The sequence below is a fragment of the Typha latifolia genome, chromosome 5 (genome assembly GCF_019914945.1).
Source record: "Typha latifolia isolate L0001 chromosome 5, TyphaL0001v2, whole genome shotgun sequence".
Classification (NCBI taxonomy): Eukaryota; Viridiplantae; Streptophyta; class Magnoliopsida; order Poales; family Typhaceae; genus Typha; species Typha latifolia.
The window spans coordinates 5,082,742-5,102,378 of record NC_133090.1 but is presented as its reverse complement, the minus strand read 5'-3'; the positions used below and the strand labels follow the sequence as shown (position 1 = coordinate 5,102,378).

Sequence of the window (19,637 nt, the reverse complement as noted above, 5' to 3'; positions counted from 1 at the left end):
TTTGCATAACAATATCAGTCCATATATTCTTTTCTAAGTTCAGCAGCCTCCACCACCATTTGGCTAGTAAAGACATTTAAATCTTTTAGATTTCAATTCCCATCCCACCAAATTCTTTGTTTCTGCAAACTCTGTCTTAGTGAATCAGAGCATAACCTTTTTTAGCCTCAGCTGTGCCATGCCACAAGAGTTTATCAGTGTGATGCGACCACTCAGAGAAAGCATCTTTCTTTTCCAATGAGATAATCTCTTTTTAACTTTCTTTATTATTGGTGTCCAGTCCTTCTTTCTCAACTTATTATTATGAAGAGGGAGTCCTAAATACTTTATAGGAAGCTCCTCCACTTTACAATTTAATAAGGCTGCCAACTCTTGACCTTTTTCTTTATTTTTTCCTAGATAGACTAAGGCACTCTTATCAAAGTTTATTTTTAATCTAGATACAACTTCAAAACCATATAGTAAAAACTTCAAAACCATCGCCTCCTTATTGTTAGCTTTTAGAAAAAGCAAAATATCATCAGAACACTAAAGATTAATGATACCTTTTTCATAAACATCTATTCCTAGATTAGTAATCAACCCAAACTATTTAGCTTTAGTTAGCATTTAAACCATCCGCAATTAGCACAAAAAGGTAACGAGATAGTGGGTCTCTTTGTCTCATCTCTTTTTTATATTTAAAGTATTTTTCTAATTCCTCTTTCAAATTTATAGAAGAAAAACCTATTGTGACTGACTGCATCACCCATCCAGTCCATTTTTCAAGAATCCTCTACCTTTCAAAACATCCAAAAAAATCTCATCTAATCTTATCATATGCCTTTTCAAAATCCATCTTCAATATTATGCCTTCAGTTTTTTGTTTTTCGATCCCATAAATTATTTCATGAGAACTAACCATGCTATTATGTGCCTTTAATAAAAGCATTCTGATAATCAATGATTAACTCATTAATCACCTAACATAATCTGTTAGTTAATACTTTGTGATTATCTTGTAACTACAGTTCAGCAAACTTATAGGCCTGAAGTCTTCCACCCTGTCATCCGCACTCTCTTTAGGAATTAGGCAAATCATACCATAAGTCAACCTATGCAAGTAGCAATCTCCCTCATAAAAAGCATTGAACAGATCAATAATCTCTTTCTTAATATTATCCCAAAAGTGACGAAAAGTTTCATTCCAAAACCATCAAGACTAGGGGTTTTATTTTCTGTTATATGAAACACTGCCTGATAAACCTCATCCTCGCTAAAAGGAGCCACTAAAGCCTCATCCAATTTGTCGAGAGATTAGATCTCCTTGGTCATTATTAGCCTCCAGGTGTTTATAGTTCCAAACAACTTTTAACAGTTAGTAATATGTTCTTTAATAGCCTTTTGATTCATGGACTATTCACCGTTAATCTGAATTGAGAATATATTATTTCTTCTTCTCCTTCTATTAGCCACCTTATGAAAAAAAGCAGCATTGAGATCACCAGCAATTAACCATAACAGTCTAGATCTTTGTTGCCATCTCATCTACTCTTCTTTATATAACTGATATAATTGAATCATAGCCTCTTCCCTATCCTGAGCTTCTTTCTTTGACAACTTTCTATTCTCCTCCAAAATATCTAACTGATCAATCATATTCAACAAACTCTTTTTTTAGCCTGATCCATCTTTTTTAGATTTTTACTCCACCCTCTCACACTTTGTCTCAGCTTTTTAATCTTTTCAGCCCAAACATTAATAGCCGAAACACCTATAGTCTCTAGAGATTACCATTTCTTTATAAGCTAATCAAACTCTGATTTTGAGAACCAAAAATGTTCCAATTTGAAAGAGTAAGCTTGATATCCACCATCTTCAGTATCTACCAGTAATGAAACATGATCAAAGTACAGTTTTGGTAAAGCCTTAACCATAGTTAAATGGTAACAACTCTCCCACTCAGTAGAAGCAAAAACTCTATCCAAAAAAGCAAACACAGGATCTTATCTCATGTTTGACTAGGAGAATCTTCTGCTAGACTATTTTATCTTCATAATCTCTAGATCATTAATAATATTGTTGAAAATTCTTCTCTCTTTATTACAAGACTTTTTGTCTTTTCTATCTCTTTCAAATCTAGTAGCACTAGAATCACCCCCTACCAGCCAGTACTTTTCTTTCCAATTTTTTTATCTCTTTGAGTTCATCCTAGAGTACCTCTTTATCTTTCCACTCTTGAGGGTCATAACATTAGTCAAGACCCAATTAACCTGGTTATTTCTATTGCAAATATTAGCAGAAATAGTATAAGTCCCAATATTTTAGTCAAGCACAGCCAGCTTCTCATCATTCACACCAATGAGAATACCTCCAGAAGCACTTATAGAAGGTATGTAAGACCAATAATTGATCCTACTCCCTCCCAAAGCCATCAACATTCTATCATTGCAATTTTCCATGATACGATTCGGACTTTACTGATGTCGTCTCGAGCATGGGTACACTTTGGGAGTGTCTTTGTTTCTTGTTTTAGTATTTAATTCTTAAAAAAATAAGTTTTCTGTATGTCGCGTTCGAACGCAGGTGGAGTGCGTTCGAACGCACTTGTGAATGCTTGGATCAGGTTCTTACATCCAGAGATTGTGAAATGTGCGTTCAAATGCTGCGTTCGAATGCGCCTGCGAACGCCTGCATCGCGTTCACACTTCTAGAGAGTGTGAAATATGTGCGTTTGAACGCGATCGGGCGCGTTCGAACGCAGTCGGCAAAAATTTACTATTTTAGGGTTAATAGTTGCCATTTTTGAATTATTTGGTTAGCCTCTAAAAGTGTGGATGGCAACTATGGAATGATTATTGAATTAACTGAGTTTTGCCTTGCCTTCTTCGTCTTCTTTTCTCCCATTCTCTCGTTCCCCGACATCGCCGCTTCTAGCCTCCCTTAACCGGCTAATCATCCTAGTCCCTTAGGGGAGGTCCACTCTTCCCCCTTCTTCCAATCTATCCATCACTTTGCCCTAACCCTTTCATTACCCATAACTCTTCCACCGCCACTTATTCATCAGTGCCACCTCATTAACGCCGGTCCACCAACCTCCACCATCACTAAGGATTTTGTGCCTCCATCCATGGATCCTAAGATAGACCCCCCGACGTTCGTCCACTAATTAGACGATATCTCAAGATCCCAATATTCGATTCACCTGAAACTTGATTTGTTTGAAAGATCTTTTCCAAGACTACAACATCCGATTAGATGGCAAAATCTTTCGAGATCTATTTTCAAAGTTTTGTGTCAGATCTTGTCCAAATCTAAAAATTAGAATATATCGAGCCTTGGCCAAAAGGGGAGATTGTATCAAGCTGGTATCAGAGCCACCATTCCTTGGACACATGCTTCCTATGACGACAACCAGAGCCATGGCTGCACAGCTAGATGAGGAAGAAGAGATTCTCCCAATAGAGGAAGGGGAAATGATTGCGGGGACTTCCACCCGCAGAATCGCCCGACCAAATCAAACAGAAGAGCCTAGCGTTCAAGCCATGTTAGGATCTCTTTCCGAATAAATGGCCATCAACAACTAGATGATGATAGAAATGATGCGGGAATTATGGGCGACAAGGGAAGTTATGGCGAACGAGAATGCACCATCAACCCCATGACACGAGTCCACCCCCATGAACCTGTCGTCACCGGTTTAGAATTTGCAACCACAAGAGCCACTGCTGCCACCACCCTATGGGCAGAGACAAGCAAGGATGGTTCCACCAGGCCTAGTTGCAGGTGAGCCCATCCGACGAGCGAACCACTATGGAGATCGTCTTAGAGATCTAGATCTGTGGGCGGGACAATACGAACCGGAACCGCATCGAGTTAATCAAAATCGAAGGAGGGATCATCAACCATTCATGGTGCATCCTCCTCTGATTAGACAAGGACTTGGATATGATCCGGATCGAGACAACGACATCCGTGGGCAAATCGTGAATCTTGAATTCCCCAAGTTCAAAAGTGGCAATTCGATCAATTGGTTATATAGGGCAGAGCAATTCTTCGCATATCAGAGTACAACGAAAGAATATAAGGTGATACTTGCGTGCTTCCACCTTGAAGATGCGGTGCTTCATTGGTTTCGAGTAGCCAATGCCCATGAGGCTATTGAAACTTGGGCTGACTTTTGCACCGATATCACATGGCGATTTGGAGTGTCGGGGTATGAAGACTTCGATGCTCTCCTCTCAAAGACGGTGCAAAGGACCACGGTTGGGTCATAGCAAGAAGAATTTGAGAGGATAAGTAGCCGATGCCAACCCCCATGGATGGATCAGCAACTTCGCAGCACCTTCATCTTCAGGCTGCTAGGAGACATACAAGCCGACGTGAGGGCTTTAAGGCCTAGAACCTTAAAGGAGGCCTTTGAAGATGCAGTGCTCATGAAAGATAAACATCAAGCCATGAAGTTACATCTGAAACAGAATTGGACGAGCCAAGGAAGTCACAATCAAGCTCAACTAACCATAGTGGTAGGAAATGTTACCGGCGTACCAAGAACTACTACTGCAATGGTGCCTCCTCGAGCACCCCTGAAGCCATCCCAAGATGTGAAGTATGCACCTAGAGATTCGGGACAAGCACTCACACCTGCTCAAGTGGAGGAACGAAGAACAAAAGGTTTATTCTTTCATTGTGATGAGAAGTTTGTACCCGAGCATCGCTGCACTAAATCGATAGGATCGGTGATGCTAATCAACGAATTGGAGGAGGCTGAGGATGAGATTGCAGATAAAGATGAGGGTGTGGGTGTGGCTGGACAGAAAGGAGGAGTAGCTGAGGAGCGGCCTGTGGAGGACATGATGGCCGAGATCTCCCTCCACGCCTATTCCGGGACAGTCGCACTAAGGACTTTGCGGGTGAATAGTGTAATCAAGACAACCATAGTGAGAATCTTGATCGACACCGGATCCACCCACAACTTCATTGACAAGAGGCTTCTTCGGAAGATTGGGCTTGAGTCGAAACCCATGGAAGGGTTCGATGTGATAATTGGAGACAGCACCACATTGCAGGCAGATTTCAAAATAATGTCGGTACCTCGCAAGGCCAACGGATAAAGATCCAATGTGAAAAATTGAATCTGCGAGTGCTGTTGGATGAAAGTCAACCGTTGTTTGAACTTCCAAACGTAAAGGACGCAAGGGAGCTTGCTTTTTTCTCGGCACCCACCTTTCCTTCTCAGATCTGCGAAGAGCCAACGCAGAGGATAATGATTTGGTCAGACTCATGGAGGAGCTGAGAGTGAACCCATCAAGCCATCCTGAGCACGAGGAGCGCGACGGGTTAGTACTCGAGCGCAGGCAGATCAAGGTACCCAGGGATAAAAAACTATAAAGACTATTGATAACACACTTCCATGAAGGGGTCTTACGTACCTACAAGCCACTGGCTAAAAACTGTACATGGACAGCGATGAAGTCGGACGTGAAGAAGTATGTGCATGAATGTCAAATCTGCCAACGAGTCAAATCGAAGACACTCAAGCCCAGCGGGTTGTTGCAACCACTGGTTATATTGGAGCATAATTGGGAGGACATCTCCATGGACTTTATCGAGGGGTTGCCGAAGGTTCGAGGATAATCGGTGGTGTTCGTTGTGGTGGATAGATTGTGCAAATATGCTCATTTCATAGCATTGACGCACCCATTTTTAGCAAAAAAGGTTGCTAAAATTTTTGTTCGAAAAGTGGCGCGCTTGCATGGGATGCTTAGGACAATCATGTTAGACCGGGATTGCATCTTCATCAGCGAGTTTTGGTCCAAATCTTCAGATTACAAGGGACTCAAGTCAACCTTAGTTTAGCTTATCACCCCAAGACGGATGGCCAAACTGAGGTGGTGAATCACGAACTAGAGCAATACTTGCGATGCTTTGTGGTGGACCGACCAAAGGATTGGGTCAAATTCCTTCCATGGGCTGAGTGGTCATACAATATCGCTCATCACTCTAGCATCGGCATGACCCCTTTTGAGGTGGTTTATGGGCACACTCCCTATGTCTTGCGTGCCTACAATAGACTCGCGGTGGCGAATAGGACCAAGCTCAACTTGGAACTTGCTGATCGAGATAAAATCTTGAGACGACTCAAGATTCACCTAGCAATAGCCCAAAACCGCATGAAACAGACTCATGACAAAGGCCAGCGTGAGCAAGAGTTTGAGGTGGATCAATTGATGTTTGTTCGAGCTCAACTGTACCGACAATCCACATTGAGGCCAATTTTGAACCATAAGTTGGGTCACAAGTACTATGGTCCGTACCGAGTGTTACAACGACTCGGTCCAATAGCTTATCAGTTGGACCTACTTGAGGGGACCAGGATCCATCCGGTTTTTCATGTATCGGCATTGAAGGCCCAGATTAGGCCTAACCATGTGGTGGGTTCGGCCTTGCCTGAACCAAAGGAGGAAGATGGCCCAACTGAACCGGTCCGAGTCTTAGGCCGCAAGAGAAGACGCCATGGATCCATATTGGAGATCGAAATGCTGATCGAGTAGCTAGGCAAGCCCACTGATGAGTCTACCTGGGAGCTAGAGTTAGATATCATGGATCACTTCCCTAATTTCAAACCTTGAGGATAAGATTGCGGAAGCGTGGTGGATTGATACGATTCGGACTTCATCGATGTCATCTCGAGCATGGGTACACTTTGGGGATGTCTTATTCATCGGTGCCACCTCATTAATGCTGGTCCACCAACCTCCACCCATCACCAAGGATTTCGTGCCTTAATCCATGAATACAAACAAAATCAAGACCTTCCTTCACAATGAGCTCCTTTATCCTCTTCCATTTTCTGGTATTCCCATACCTCTAATATTCCAAAAAATTCCTTTCATTTATCATTTTGCTAGGCCTCTTCTGTCTCTTTGGCTTCACCCAAAGATTCTACGTATTTTTTTGCTCTTTTCCTCTCAAAGGCTTTTAAAATATTCAAGTTCGCTATCTTTTTATCACTTATAGTCTCCAAATTTATACCGCAAGTAGCAATAGATAACAATTCTTCATCTGAGAATTTTGAAAAATACAGACAATATAAGAATAAAAATTTACCTGTTTGTGTCCTTTTTCACCCCACCACCTCTAGAGTTTTTGCCTTTCCCACCTCTTCTATATGTTACTGAATTGACTTCTCTTGACCTCTTTGTTTGATAATATTCTTGATACTTCTTCTGGTTGGTATTTGTGGTTACTTACTTAATTTCTTTCTAGTATATTTTTTTATTTCTAGAGATCCAATCGATTGTAATAGCTCCACATCCAATATACTTCTCTCAGAATACACTGTTAGTTGCCAATCCTCATGTTCTTCCTCGTCCACTTGCATTTGCTGGAAGTCTATGTCCTCGTACTCCTCTTCAATGGCCTCACCCCTTTCCACCATCTTCAACCAAGTTTGTTTTTCTATGAGAATTCTCTTACCCATCCAAACTTTCTCTACTAGTTCAAATTTCTCATCCTCTTTAATATCTTTTTCAATTTCTGCTGAGTTAACAGACTATTTATTTAGGCATGTGAGGACAAGAGACTTGATAAACTATACTATTTTGATGAAGGAGTGAGGTGAATTTAGTGTTAGAGGATTCCCCACCACTATCAGTTTGTAAAACTTTGTTCTTTTTATCAAAATGACGATTTACAAATTTCTCAAAGCAATGAAAAGTGTGATAAAATTCTGATTTGTATCGTAATAGTATTAGCCATGTATAACGTGTATAATCATCAATAATTGAAGCATAAAAATAAAATTTATGAATAGAAATAATTGGGGCAGGCTCCCATAAGTCATACTATAATTTTTCAAATATAGTGCTAGTCCTATGAGTGAATAATTGAAAAGAAAAATGACTAAGTTTGTCCGGTTGGCAGCTTGCACAAAGAGACATATTTATAGTTGATTTAGACATTCTAACAAGCCCCCAAGAGTGCAACTCTTTTATTGTAGAATCTTGTGGGTGGCCTAAGCGCTATTGCCATACTTCAAGAGGGACAAATCGAAAACGAGCCGAGAAATGAGCTTGAATAGGTGAGGAGAAAACATAAAAATTACCCTTCCTTCTTCCCATCAATAGTATCTAATTAGTGGCTCCATTCTTAATTGCAAAACTAACACTATAAAACTCACAGTTATGAAGATAACTAAGAGTAAGTTGACTAATAGAAAATAAGTTTTTTACTAAATCGGGGACCAAGAGAACATCTATAAGTTTGATTTTTTTTTTTTGCCAGAACTAATATATGTGTCTTCTAGGTATGTAATATCTAATTTAGCACCATTACCTAGAATTATAGAATCACGATCAAGATATTGACGTAAGTTATGTAATACACCTAAGTTATCTGTCATGTGAGCAGAGGAACCAGTGTTCGTGGTCCATTCAGTGTCATCAGTAAGAGACTCAAGTTGTAGCCAAGGCATAAAGAATATCATTAGGTTGGCGAGCATTATTAAATCACTCCCAACAACAAATAGTAGTATGCCCTTTTTTGAAACAAATTTGATACTCCATAACCTTATCATTGTGATGTTTAGAAGTAGTAGGCTGTGGTTGGCGAGTGAAGAATGAGGGCTTAGTTTGAGCAAGTCGAGGAGCGTGGTTGGCAGGATTGAAGCCACATCTAGTTAAAGGAGCTCTTATTATAATAGGATTTGTTATTTTTAGAACCTAGGGCATTCTGCTTTTGCCCGTAGAAGGCATAATATGTGCCAAGAACAGATTCACTAAAGCTAACGCGTCTTGTTACTTTGTAGCAGGGAAACAATTTTAGCATAAGAGGGAAGGGGTGGGCGCAACTAGACATGATCAAATGGCCCAGCTCGCCCATGCTCGGCCCAGTTTGGACCGGGCTAAGCCCGGCCCAGACCCGGTTTAGACCCGGCCCGGCCCGAGCCCGAACTACCCATGGGCGGCACGGGCTAGCCCTTTGCCCGCCCGACCCGGCCCGAAAGCCCGCCCGTTTAGCCCGCAACTAAGCCCGCCCGTCTGCTACAGTGCTTTGCCCGTTGCTACAGTAATTTACCATTGCTACAGTAAAAAAATATTTTATTATTATACCATTTTGCATTATTTTAAGCAGACTTTTAAAAAATTTTAATTTTTTTTAATCTTTTTTAAATGGAGGAATATAAATATTTAAAAAAAATAAACTAATAGTTAAAAAAATTCTAAAAATAGCTGAAATATGGGTTGGGCCGAGTGATTGGTGGGTTGGGCTAGCCCGGCCCGATCTCTCACGGGCCAACGGGCGGTAACGGGCTAGACTATTCTAGCCCGGCCCGAACCCGGCCCGGCCCGAGTGATTAATGGGTCGGGCCGTGAACAAAGACTTAAGCCCGCTTGGCCCGAAAAGCCCAGCCCGAACCCGGCCCGGCCCGCCCGGTTATCATGACTAGGCGCAACATAGTAGTAAGTGACTCATATTTAGGCCCAAGACTATTAAGCAATGAGAATACCTTAGTCTTATAATTAACAGGATAGCCAATAGCAGCAAGATTATCACATATAGATTTAAACTTGTGAAGATAATTAGTAAGAGTTTGAGGATCCTTATGCATGTAATTAAGTTGCCGACGAAGTTGATACTCATGTTCCTGTGAAGCTTGAGCAAAAGATTCTTTAAGAGTAGTACAAACTTCTAAAGAAGTTTCAAGGCTTACAATAAGGCCCAATGTCTCTTCAGACAGAGTGCCAATAATATATCCACGCAAAAACCGGTTTAATTGCTTCCATTTGAGAAATTCAAGATTAGCCTATGTTGTGGTGGGGCCGAGGTTCACTCAACAATAGGTAGATGAACAGAAGGCTCTCACCCGTGAGAAACCCAACGAGGTCTTTACTCTCAGCCAAGGCCAAAACCCCAACGAGGTCTTTACTCTCAGCCAAGGCCAAAACCTGCTCACACCATAAAGTGTAGTTGTTGGCCTTGAACTTTAATGTGACGAAGTTGCCGACATTAAGGGAGAAAGAAGTCATAGTATGTATGTGAAAGATAGACTCTACTCTCACAAAAAGCTCTGATACCATATAGAAATATTTAGACAAAGGAAGTTTTTGAAATTTACTCAATAACGAGAGTGTAGGAGTCTTGCATTATGCATAGAAGTGTTTATACATATATGGCATGATTACAGTGATAATAATAAAAGGATTGAGATTTGTTATACAAGGAATGTAAGTTAAATAAGAGATTTGCTATACAAGGAATATAATAAAAAAGAAATATAATTATGTAAGTGCATCTTCCTTATTAGTCTGTGATGAGCATCTTTCCTCAATCATATCCATTATCAATAGGAAACTCTCCTTATTAACACCTAGAGAATATGTAATTGGGCAATTATATAGGTGCAACTTCCTTATTAGCATCTGGAGTATCTGTGGTGAGTATCTTTGTCCTATCATATTATTTACCAATAGAATTGTGATCTTCAATAAGATGTTGAACTATTCACCGTTTTCTAAAAGAATTCTTCAGTGTTTCCAGAAGTAAAATGCTAATAACTTTAGGATTTTACTGATAGCTACAGTAAAACAAATCTCTTTTGGTATTAAGCTTGAGATATAGTCTATTTCAATAAACAAAATTTAGGAGAGAACTACTTTGGTCAAAAACTAGAAGTCAACTCATTAGTCCAAAAGATCGGCGCACAAGTGCAAATGAAATTATTCTCCTTAGTAGGACGAGTTATATATTGTGCAGATGCTACATGATAAGGACCAAAATAACCTCCACCAAAAAGAATACTCTTTAGGGGCATCTTAATTTGATTTAGAGAACAGGAGTGTCCAAGGTCACCACTGTAGCCGGTTTGGTCCATGACAAAAGTTATGGGTTCAATCCTCTCCATGAACACGTTGAGGTTGCTATTTAGTGAATTTTTAGTTACCATGTGATTTGGGTTTGTTATGACCTTTTGACTGCCTATAAGCTTACGAGCTCATGATATATCAAAAAAAAAAAAAAAGGAACAAAAGAAGAAGAAAACAAGAGGGGCCATATCCTGGTAAAAGATCCTATAAGGGGTTCATATGTCAGACAGATCATGATCTCCAAAAGGGAAAGTAATATATGGAATATTTACATGCTCATGCTCTAGATTTTTACGTAGGGTCAATACCATCAATCCCTCCCTCCACGGTAGATTATGAGATATTTGAATTTTCTCTTCTTCGTTTTATTGTTACAAGGGACCTCTTGCAAATGATTATAATCCTTCTACTCACTCGACACTGTTGAGAGAGACAAAATTGTTTATATGTTTTAACAACTTCTTTGCAACTTGTTTTTCTCGATGGAAGTTAAATAAATGAAAATTTTGAGTATAACGCAAATATTCTAGAGACTGGATCTTTGTAGATGTAGAGGTCCATAATTATAGAGAAATGCAAAGAACCACTTGCATTCTTCTACATAGAGAGAAATGGTGATAAATCCTGCTATCACCTGTCCAGCACCTTTGAAATGGCAGAAGTTTATCTAGACTCGCATCAAAATCATACTCACATCTTTCTTCCCCATCCTCAGCAGATGCATCCAAAACGAATTAGCAAGACTTCATTCATGAAAATATTCGGGTCTTAACAAACCTAGAATTGCAACCAAGTTGACTTTACAAAATACCAAATGCAACCAACCCACGTCATGTAACTGAAGATTCCCAATACCTCACTTATCTACAGTAAGCTTGAACACAATGAAAATTACTTTAGCAGAACCCAATTATAGCCTACAATATGCCTCCGTGTTATATGAATAATCTACAACTACACGGTAAGACCCTTGCCACCACCAAAATAAATGATACTATTAGTCTTGCAGTCACCGTGCTAATCATTAGACGGGTTTACCCTGCCCCTCCTTTGTCCATTAGTCAAAGTCCGCACACGAACACGAGGAGAACGAGCTGGCTCATATGCATGGCTCCCAATTAAAGGGATGTCTTCTTCCTCATTAAAGTTGCGGCTTACAATTATATTCCTCTGCTCCAGCCTCACTCTCCTTTCACTGTGTAGCCTACTATCTTCCATGCTATGACTTCCTTCTTCTACCTGTCTTCCCTTTGCAGACCGCTCTTTGAGCTCTTGTGCGTCGTTTTCAAGCAACTGGGTGCCTTCTCTGTCCTGTTTGGGTTGAGATTCTATTGACCTCTCCACTGACTCCTTTCCTCTCTCCACACTATCACTAGTCGTTGCAGGCTGGCCATCAATATTTCTGAATGGTAATCTCTCTGTGGGAATGATTAGATCATCTAGAAGAGGTTGGCTACCCTGTAAAATCTGTTCGGGCCTTGCAGCAATTGTCCTTCCCTTGGATCTCTTCCCTTTAAAGCTTTTATTCTCTCTTTTACCCTGTGCAGGATGTTGTTTTCCCTTGTCCCTGTGTGCTGCTCCATTTATTCCAGAATCATATGAAAGAGGAAGGATATTTTGCAAATCAGGTTCAGGTTTGAACACCATCGGATGCTTATTTTCATCCATTTTTCTGAAGGTAATGGATATCCTGCGGTTTTTAGTTTTTACAAAACCTTTTATGAGAATTTAAAACTAAACCAAGAATAAAATAACAAGATTTAATGAGTTGCCAAAAGTGCACCTTTTACTTGGGACTGCTGGCACACAATGCTTCGCCACGTCAGCTGCATTGCCGTTCAGGACGAGTACAGACCTTGACACATGAGCATTTCCATATTGAGTCATGAACAATAACCACTAAGTGCACAATTACCCAATAAATTATAAGCAACAACGGAATTGACTAGGATTTTGCAGAATGCAAGGAAATGTTTCTATCGAACCTAAACAGAACATGCTGGAATATAGTCAAGGTATAAAAGAAATATATTAGCGAAGCTATAAAGGAAGGCTACAGAACATCAGACACCTTTCCCATCTAAAATCTAAATAGTAGTGTAGGAAGTGGTTTTTGTTGTTCACAAACTGAGTTTCATTAATTTCCAAATGAGAGAGCATCAGAAGTACTGCCACAGTTACTCTACCGGTCTACACTACTTTAATTCACAATTCTTAAAAGGAAATGGATAATACACATTGATTCCTAATAATAGTATTGTGATATCAACAAGCAAATAGACATACCCAACAGGCAAAGATATTGCAATCTGCCCAGAAAAGTCACCAGCCCCAGCAATCCTTAGGTTGGAGCCGAAGAGGATATTGCACTCGCTAAGGAATGAAACAGTACAAAATGGCCGGACGAAATCATGGCTGTCAATATGAGGTGGAATACAATCTCCTGGCTCATAAATGTTGACTATACAACTATCTGGTATGCATGTAGTTGGCAGCACATGCCACCGGATCAGCCTCCGTATGATCACTTTGAAAAGATGAGGTATTGGATCAGCTACAACATTTTGAAGGATGCCTGGTGGGTTTCCATCCTTATCCTGTGATCAAACATTCAAGTTCTTATTTATTATCTTCCTTTTTTCAGTTACAAGATTTGAAACATCAAATTATTCAATGAGGTACCATTGCATAATTATAACAGCATCCAAACTGAATGGTCACCCGTCCTTTACCCCGCATCCATTTCTGGGGTTCTGAATATGTACGCTCTGAATGTAGAAAGAAAATGTAATCATATCCAGAGATCTTAGAGAAAATAAGTTAGATGAATTAAGCCATCAAATAAACTTGTTCAGCATCATGTTAAAAACTCAATTTAGATAAGGGAACAGCACATCTAGTTACTAAAAACAACATGAAATTATTACAAAGCTCCATATAACTAGGCCAATTGAACTAGACAACTAGAAACAGTCAAAATACCCATTCTTGCTTTTTATATGCCATATAAAAGAACACAGAAACAATAATATCAACATCCAGAAAAGACAGTAGTCATTGAAGGCAGCAAGTTGGATCAGGTAGCAGATTAAATCAAGGACAAGGATAATGGAATTTTATCTATTTTTTCCATAATAGTTAGATGGGCAAATTACATTAAACCTCCAGTGGTTCGACTCCATTCCAACTTTCAACTTACCCTTATGTATTTTAAAGTATAAACTCAAACATTTAACTCCATGTAGTTTAAACCATGCTGCAACTAACAGAAATATGAAAAGACTTAACGATGTGGGCATCATCTTCAATTTGACCAACATAAAGTTGCTTGAGTCTAATTTTGGTCTAATTGAGCTAATTAGGCTCAACTTATTTTCACATTTAATTTGTTGAGTTGATTTTCAGTTCAAATGATTAATTGAATTAGTCAATTAATAGATATGGTAAACCTATTTGTGGGGGATGTCTATTAATTGGATTAGTCAATTTGGGTAAGACCTAATCAATTACGGTCATATTAGAAAATGAATTTCTATTAGAATCTCAATTGATAGTTATGGTAAGCTTATATGTGGGGGGGTGTTCACATTGATTTATTATCTAAATTGGATTAGTCAATTTAGGTAAGATGATCAGTTAGTATCCTATTAGAAAATAATTTTCCTATTAGAATCAGCTAGAATCAAAATTGTTAACCTATTTAGAGGTTATTGCATGAGAAACAAGGAAGGATTGAATAAGATTTATTTGAATCTCTCATTTTCTCTCCTACGGTCTTCTTCTCCCTCCCTCTCTCTCCCTTTCTCCTACATCTTAAGATTCTTCTCTAATCTCTTCTACATCCTCTCTAAACCTCTCTCTTTCAATCTCTACTTTTCATTAGTTACTGTTGCTATCTAGAAGATTCTAATAGTGAAAGAAAATCTTTGGGTGCTCGAAAATGAAGAGAAAGACATGGTTTCAAATTAAAAGCACTACTATTCCATTTATTAATAAACCTAAACTTTAAAGTCTTTCCTTACATCATATTTTAGGTCTTTTTACTGTCAACATACTTATTTGAGAGTTGATAAAGTTACTGCCTTATCTGAGTAGTTTTCTTTCCTTCCATCTAGTAGTGATCATTTTAATCGAGTAACTTATTGTAAGTTATTGCTTACTATATTTTATTTTAGTTACTTGTTTGGGTCGATTGTTCTCCAAAATATTGCAGTCATACTAGATTTGCATTACTTAATTAGCTCTATAAAAGTAGAGTTTGATTTGGATAGAAGGGGTAGTTTGGTCATATAGCAATTTGCTTATAGCAAAAGATATTGGCACCAATGATGGTAAGATAGTTTGGTCATTGTTACTATTAATTTCGATGCGAAATCTAACCATTGCAATTTGGTCTAAACTAAATAACAGTTAAGTGCTTAAGTTTAAAGTATAGAAGTGTAAGTTGAAATTGGACCAAACCATGGGGGATAAATTGTAATTTTTCCTACTTAAATAATTAAAAATTGTAACAAACAATAGAAAAGTCAATGTTGTTTGTAAATGATTTAGGAAATCTTTTCATGTAAGCATTAGAGAGAAATGTCATATTGGTTATTTGATAAAATATTGTGTATAATTTAATAATTTAAGGAAGATGATAGATACCGGTAGACACATCATAAGGTAAACAATTAACATTCTTCCATCAAACACAACTTTAACAAATACCAGAATATCCTATAGTTGCTTTTTGCATGTACATTTTCCCATCTTAATGCAACAAGATAATAGATAGGCAAAAACACATTAAGGTAAACTTAAATGCTTCCATCAAAGATATATTTGACAAACACTAGAATATCATGTAATTGATTCTTACATATACTTATTACGATATACATTTAACTTGACTCTGTGATTGAAAATTAATACTATAATTACAGCGTGTATTTGGAAATAAACAATATTAGGCAAGGTTTGAAAAATCGGGATCGGGATAGGCCCAGATCAGCCAATCCCACTTAATCTCAATCAATTGATTGGGATCGAGTTTGAATCAGGATTGGGTTTGGATTAAGATCAGCCAATTCTTCAAACCATGATTTTAGATAATTTTAATATCCAAGAGCGCATAATTCAGAAGTTTTGCCTTAGAACTTAGGTGTTTGTTCTTTTGAACATCCTTAGGATGGCCTAGGGGACTTTTATACCTAGTATTGGCCATAATTTACAGGAACATTCTGTTCCACTTTAGTCCCTGAACTTAGAACATCTCATTTCCATAGAAGACAATACATGTCAAATTTCTAAAGAAATGAATAGTTCCATAGCGTGAACTATCTTTCAAACCACAATAAACCAATGAATATCTAGTTATGGGCATGTCCTACTCAAATATGGTCTACAGAGGATCAATCGTACCCACTTACCTACTGAAAATTGTGGCCAGTTCTAGAATTTCTTCAAAACCAGCTTTACTGGTATTGGAATATGATTGCTGTTGATGGTAGCTTTGACCATTTTTTCACTTTTAGAAAAATATCAATAAGCAAAATATTAAAGTTTAAGATGAAGCACAAAGAATTATTAACCTATATATATATATATATATATATATATATATATATATATATATATAATGTGAGGTTCCAAAGCTGCCATCAAAAGGATAATAATATACTAATAGATATATAGAACCTTTCAACAAATAATTACTTGTAGATATGGAAGATCAAGACAATGAATGATTTGAGAAAGCACTAGTCTTACTGCTTGATAGACCATTCAAAGACTGCTAATTATATATTTCCAACCTTCAAGTTCCCTACAGTTTCAACCAAAACCTGTTGAACTCAATAGTGATGTAAAGTAGGTAACAAATAAATATATAATAGTAAATTTTGTGAACTCTGTTTAGAAATTCATTAATCAAAACACACAAGATTTTCTTAAGCCTAATGAGACAACTGAATTGTTATGATAGAAAGTCTGGAGTCAAATCCAAAATCTAATTTCAAGCTCCAGAGTCAAACTTTTCACAAATTAACAGATATAGTAACTGAACTTCCTGAAACCAGGGGCAAAACGAGGGGCAAAACGATTGATCAACTCACACAACATTGCTCAAACCAATTGCGACAACTGAAAATTAGTTATATATTATGACAAAATGTGCAAGTCAAAAGAAAAAAAAAAGAACTAGAAGTCCGGTGCCAATTTATCTTATGTATTAATATATACTGAAACAAAAACTCCCAAAACCAAGAAGAGCATGATTGAGAGAGCAAACCATTTTGTTTCCCCATAGATCAAAACTGAAACCAAAACCAGAACTTTGAAATCCATAGGTTTTTTCCCCCAGAATTTCTGGCCATATGTTCTAATGCGCAATGGTAAACCAACCAATGGCGGCCCCTTTTCATGCTTTCTTTTTTTCCAAACCAACATGAATCACTAGCTTATGTCTTCAAATTTCACCTATAACATTTGCTCTGGTGACTCTCCTTAACTGGTCAACAGACTATAATTAGTAACACTCTGAAATACCAATACTAAATTAACAAAAATCATAGTTTGCCCACCCAATTAATGCCTTTTTACAGCAAGATCATCGTCACCAGATCTAACAGTCTAATCATCAAAGAAAGAAAACCAAAAGTTCATACACGCACCTCCAAGCTGACCGCTCCGCCCCTTCTCCTGGAGCTCATACACGAAATCCACGATCCTCTTCTGCTCCACCACGCTAAAAACTCCAGTGTGCAGCTCGAGCCCAGCAAGTATATTGACAATCTTTCCGTGCACCCTCTCCAAGCATATGAAATCCTTATTCCTGATTACATTCCCGAACCGAATCCTCTCCCTTTGCTCCCTCGAAAGCTCTGGCTTCTTCTTCCCTGAGTCTTCTCCCTCCTCCTCCGGCTTCTTCTTCCCCGCCTCCTCCGCCTCCGCCTCCTCCAGCTCGTCCTCCTGCGCCATGTCCGCCCAAGACATCCGCACCTTGGGCGACTCCGGTGCCGGATCTGTGTCCCATCCGGAGGGCTCGATGCGATCGGACGGCTCCGCATCGCCGGCGGGGGATGAAGAGACTGAGAAAAAGAAAAAGGTTACGAGGATTAGGGCAGAGAAACAAGAGAAGTACAAAATCCAAGGAGAAGTGAAGACCTGGGCGGAGGGAGAGGATACGGCGGCGGAGAGCGGCGGCGCAAGGGTCGCAGAGGTCGCGAGAGAGAAAGGGGAGCCACGTGGTGAGGAATTCTGCAGCGATCTCTAACTCGGAGGGATCGTAGTCTCGGACGAAGGGGTCGTCCATAGCAGCGGGTGTGAGAATTCTGAGCGAGTCGGAGGAAGAAAGAAAAACGGAGTCGATTAAAGGGGGGGATGGTTAGTAAATGAAAAGTCCGTCCAACCTCTCGAGGTGAGCGAGAAGAGGGAGAGTCGTGCGGCCGAAAGCAGTTTTTACCGATATTATTAGTGAGTTTTCGACCAAATTTGGCCTCCTCAGTCCTCACGACAGTATTTACTTGGTATTCTTTATTTCCCATAGTTAATTACGTCTCAAAGACAATTTTAGATTAAGTTGGTTTTTATTTATTATCAACAATGCAATTATTTCAACAAAATAATAAGTATGCTGAATGAATAAACCGGATTACTTATTATGTTACTTACTAATTAAGTGAATTTGAATTGCACTAATTTACGGGACTTAAATGCAAGCTCAAATTAGGCTATCTCTGAGATTAATAATTTATCAGTTTGTTCCTTAATTAGTGTAACGCTCTCGCCCGGCTTAATCACGACAGGACAAGCGGGCCCCATCACACATAGATTGTAACGCCCCCGTTCGGCACGGGCACGTGCATGCCCATGTGCCCACACGGCACGCGCAGCGCACGCGACAAGTCGAGCGGGGCCCGTTACGCACAGTTACTCTCCTGTGCATATATAATCATGACATCATCAAATAAAATCTACTAACCTATCCATAATCACATAATCCATCATTAGATAAATCATACTATTAACCAAATAAATCTATTAACATATGAATATCCCAGTCTATAATAATATACATTAAACCACTACATAATCTGGCAGGACCACAACAAACCATCAAGATACAACTAAAACAACTAATACAAAAGTACGTCATGATTCGACCTGTATCATACAGATCATCGTCTAATACAAAAGAGTACAAATATCAAATACTGGTACAACTCAATTTCTACATAAATTATCATCTATACCGTCTCGCATCTATAGCTTACCTCATCTTTGCTCTAAAATATCTCATCAGGGTATCTTAAGGCGATATCACTTACCATAATATCTGTGGGGGTTAAAAAGAAAGAAATAAAGAGAGTCATAAGCAAAAGGCTTAGTGAATAGACCTTACCCTAACTCAATGATGACAAACAGAGAGTAAATCGTGTACTAGATAATATGAATCAACAAGAGCATCATGTCATGAATGAGTATATGAATGTATCCTCAATAATATATAAATGAAAAGTAGATAATATGTCGTAACTGATAAAAGTATATAATCCTCGACAATAAGTAAACAGATTTTCATGTTATACTATCATCACAACTCTCTCTCAAATATGACACATGATGCATGCCGACCATGATATGATATCAAATGCAACAATATATGATGCATATTGATCATTCGATAATTAGGTAATCAAATGATAATGAAATCATATGCATTTCTCAACATCACAATCATCACTGACATCTCGGTATAATATCATCATACTAGACCACTATGCACAGTCTAATTTGAGAAAGACGTCT

The 19,637-nt window shown here is 38.8% G+C and overlaps 1 protein-coding gene across 1 annotated transcript; it reads right to left on the bottom strand.

Annotated features, from left to right (window-relative positions):
* Window positions 1-11,566: 11,566 nt before the first annotated feature.
* LOC140789564 (RNA demethylase ALKBH9B) lies at window positions 11,567-18,292 on the bottom strand. The gene is made up of 6 exons (XM_073139315.1): window positions 17,994-18,292; window positions 17,501-17,917; window positions 13,530-13,615; window positions 13,134-13,444; window positions 12,631-12,702; window positions 11,567-12,537 (listed from the first exon to the last, which is right to left on the bottom strand). Exons 1-6 carry the CDS (start codon window positions 18,139-18,141, stop codon window positions 11,865-11,867), a joined length of 1,707 nt encoding a protein of 568 aa, XP_072995416.1. The 5' UTR covers window positions 18,142-18,292; the 3' UTR covers window positions 11,567-11,864.
* Between the last annotated feature and the right edge of the window lie 1,345 nt (window positions 18,293-19,637).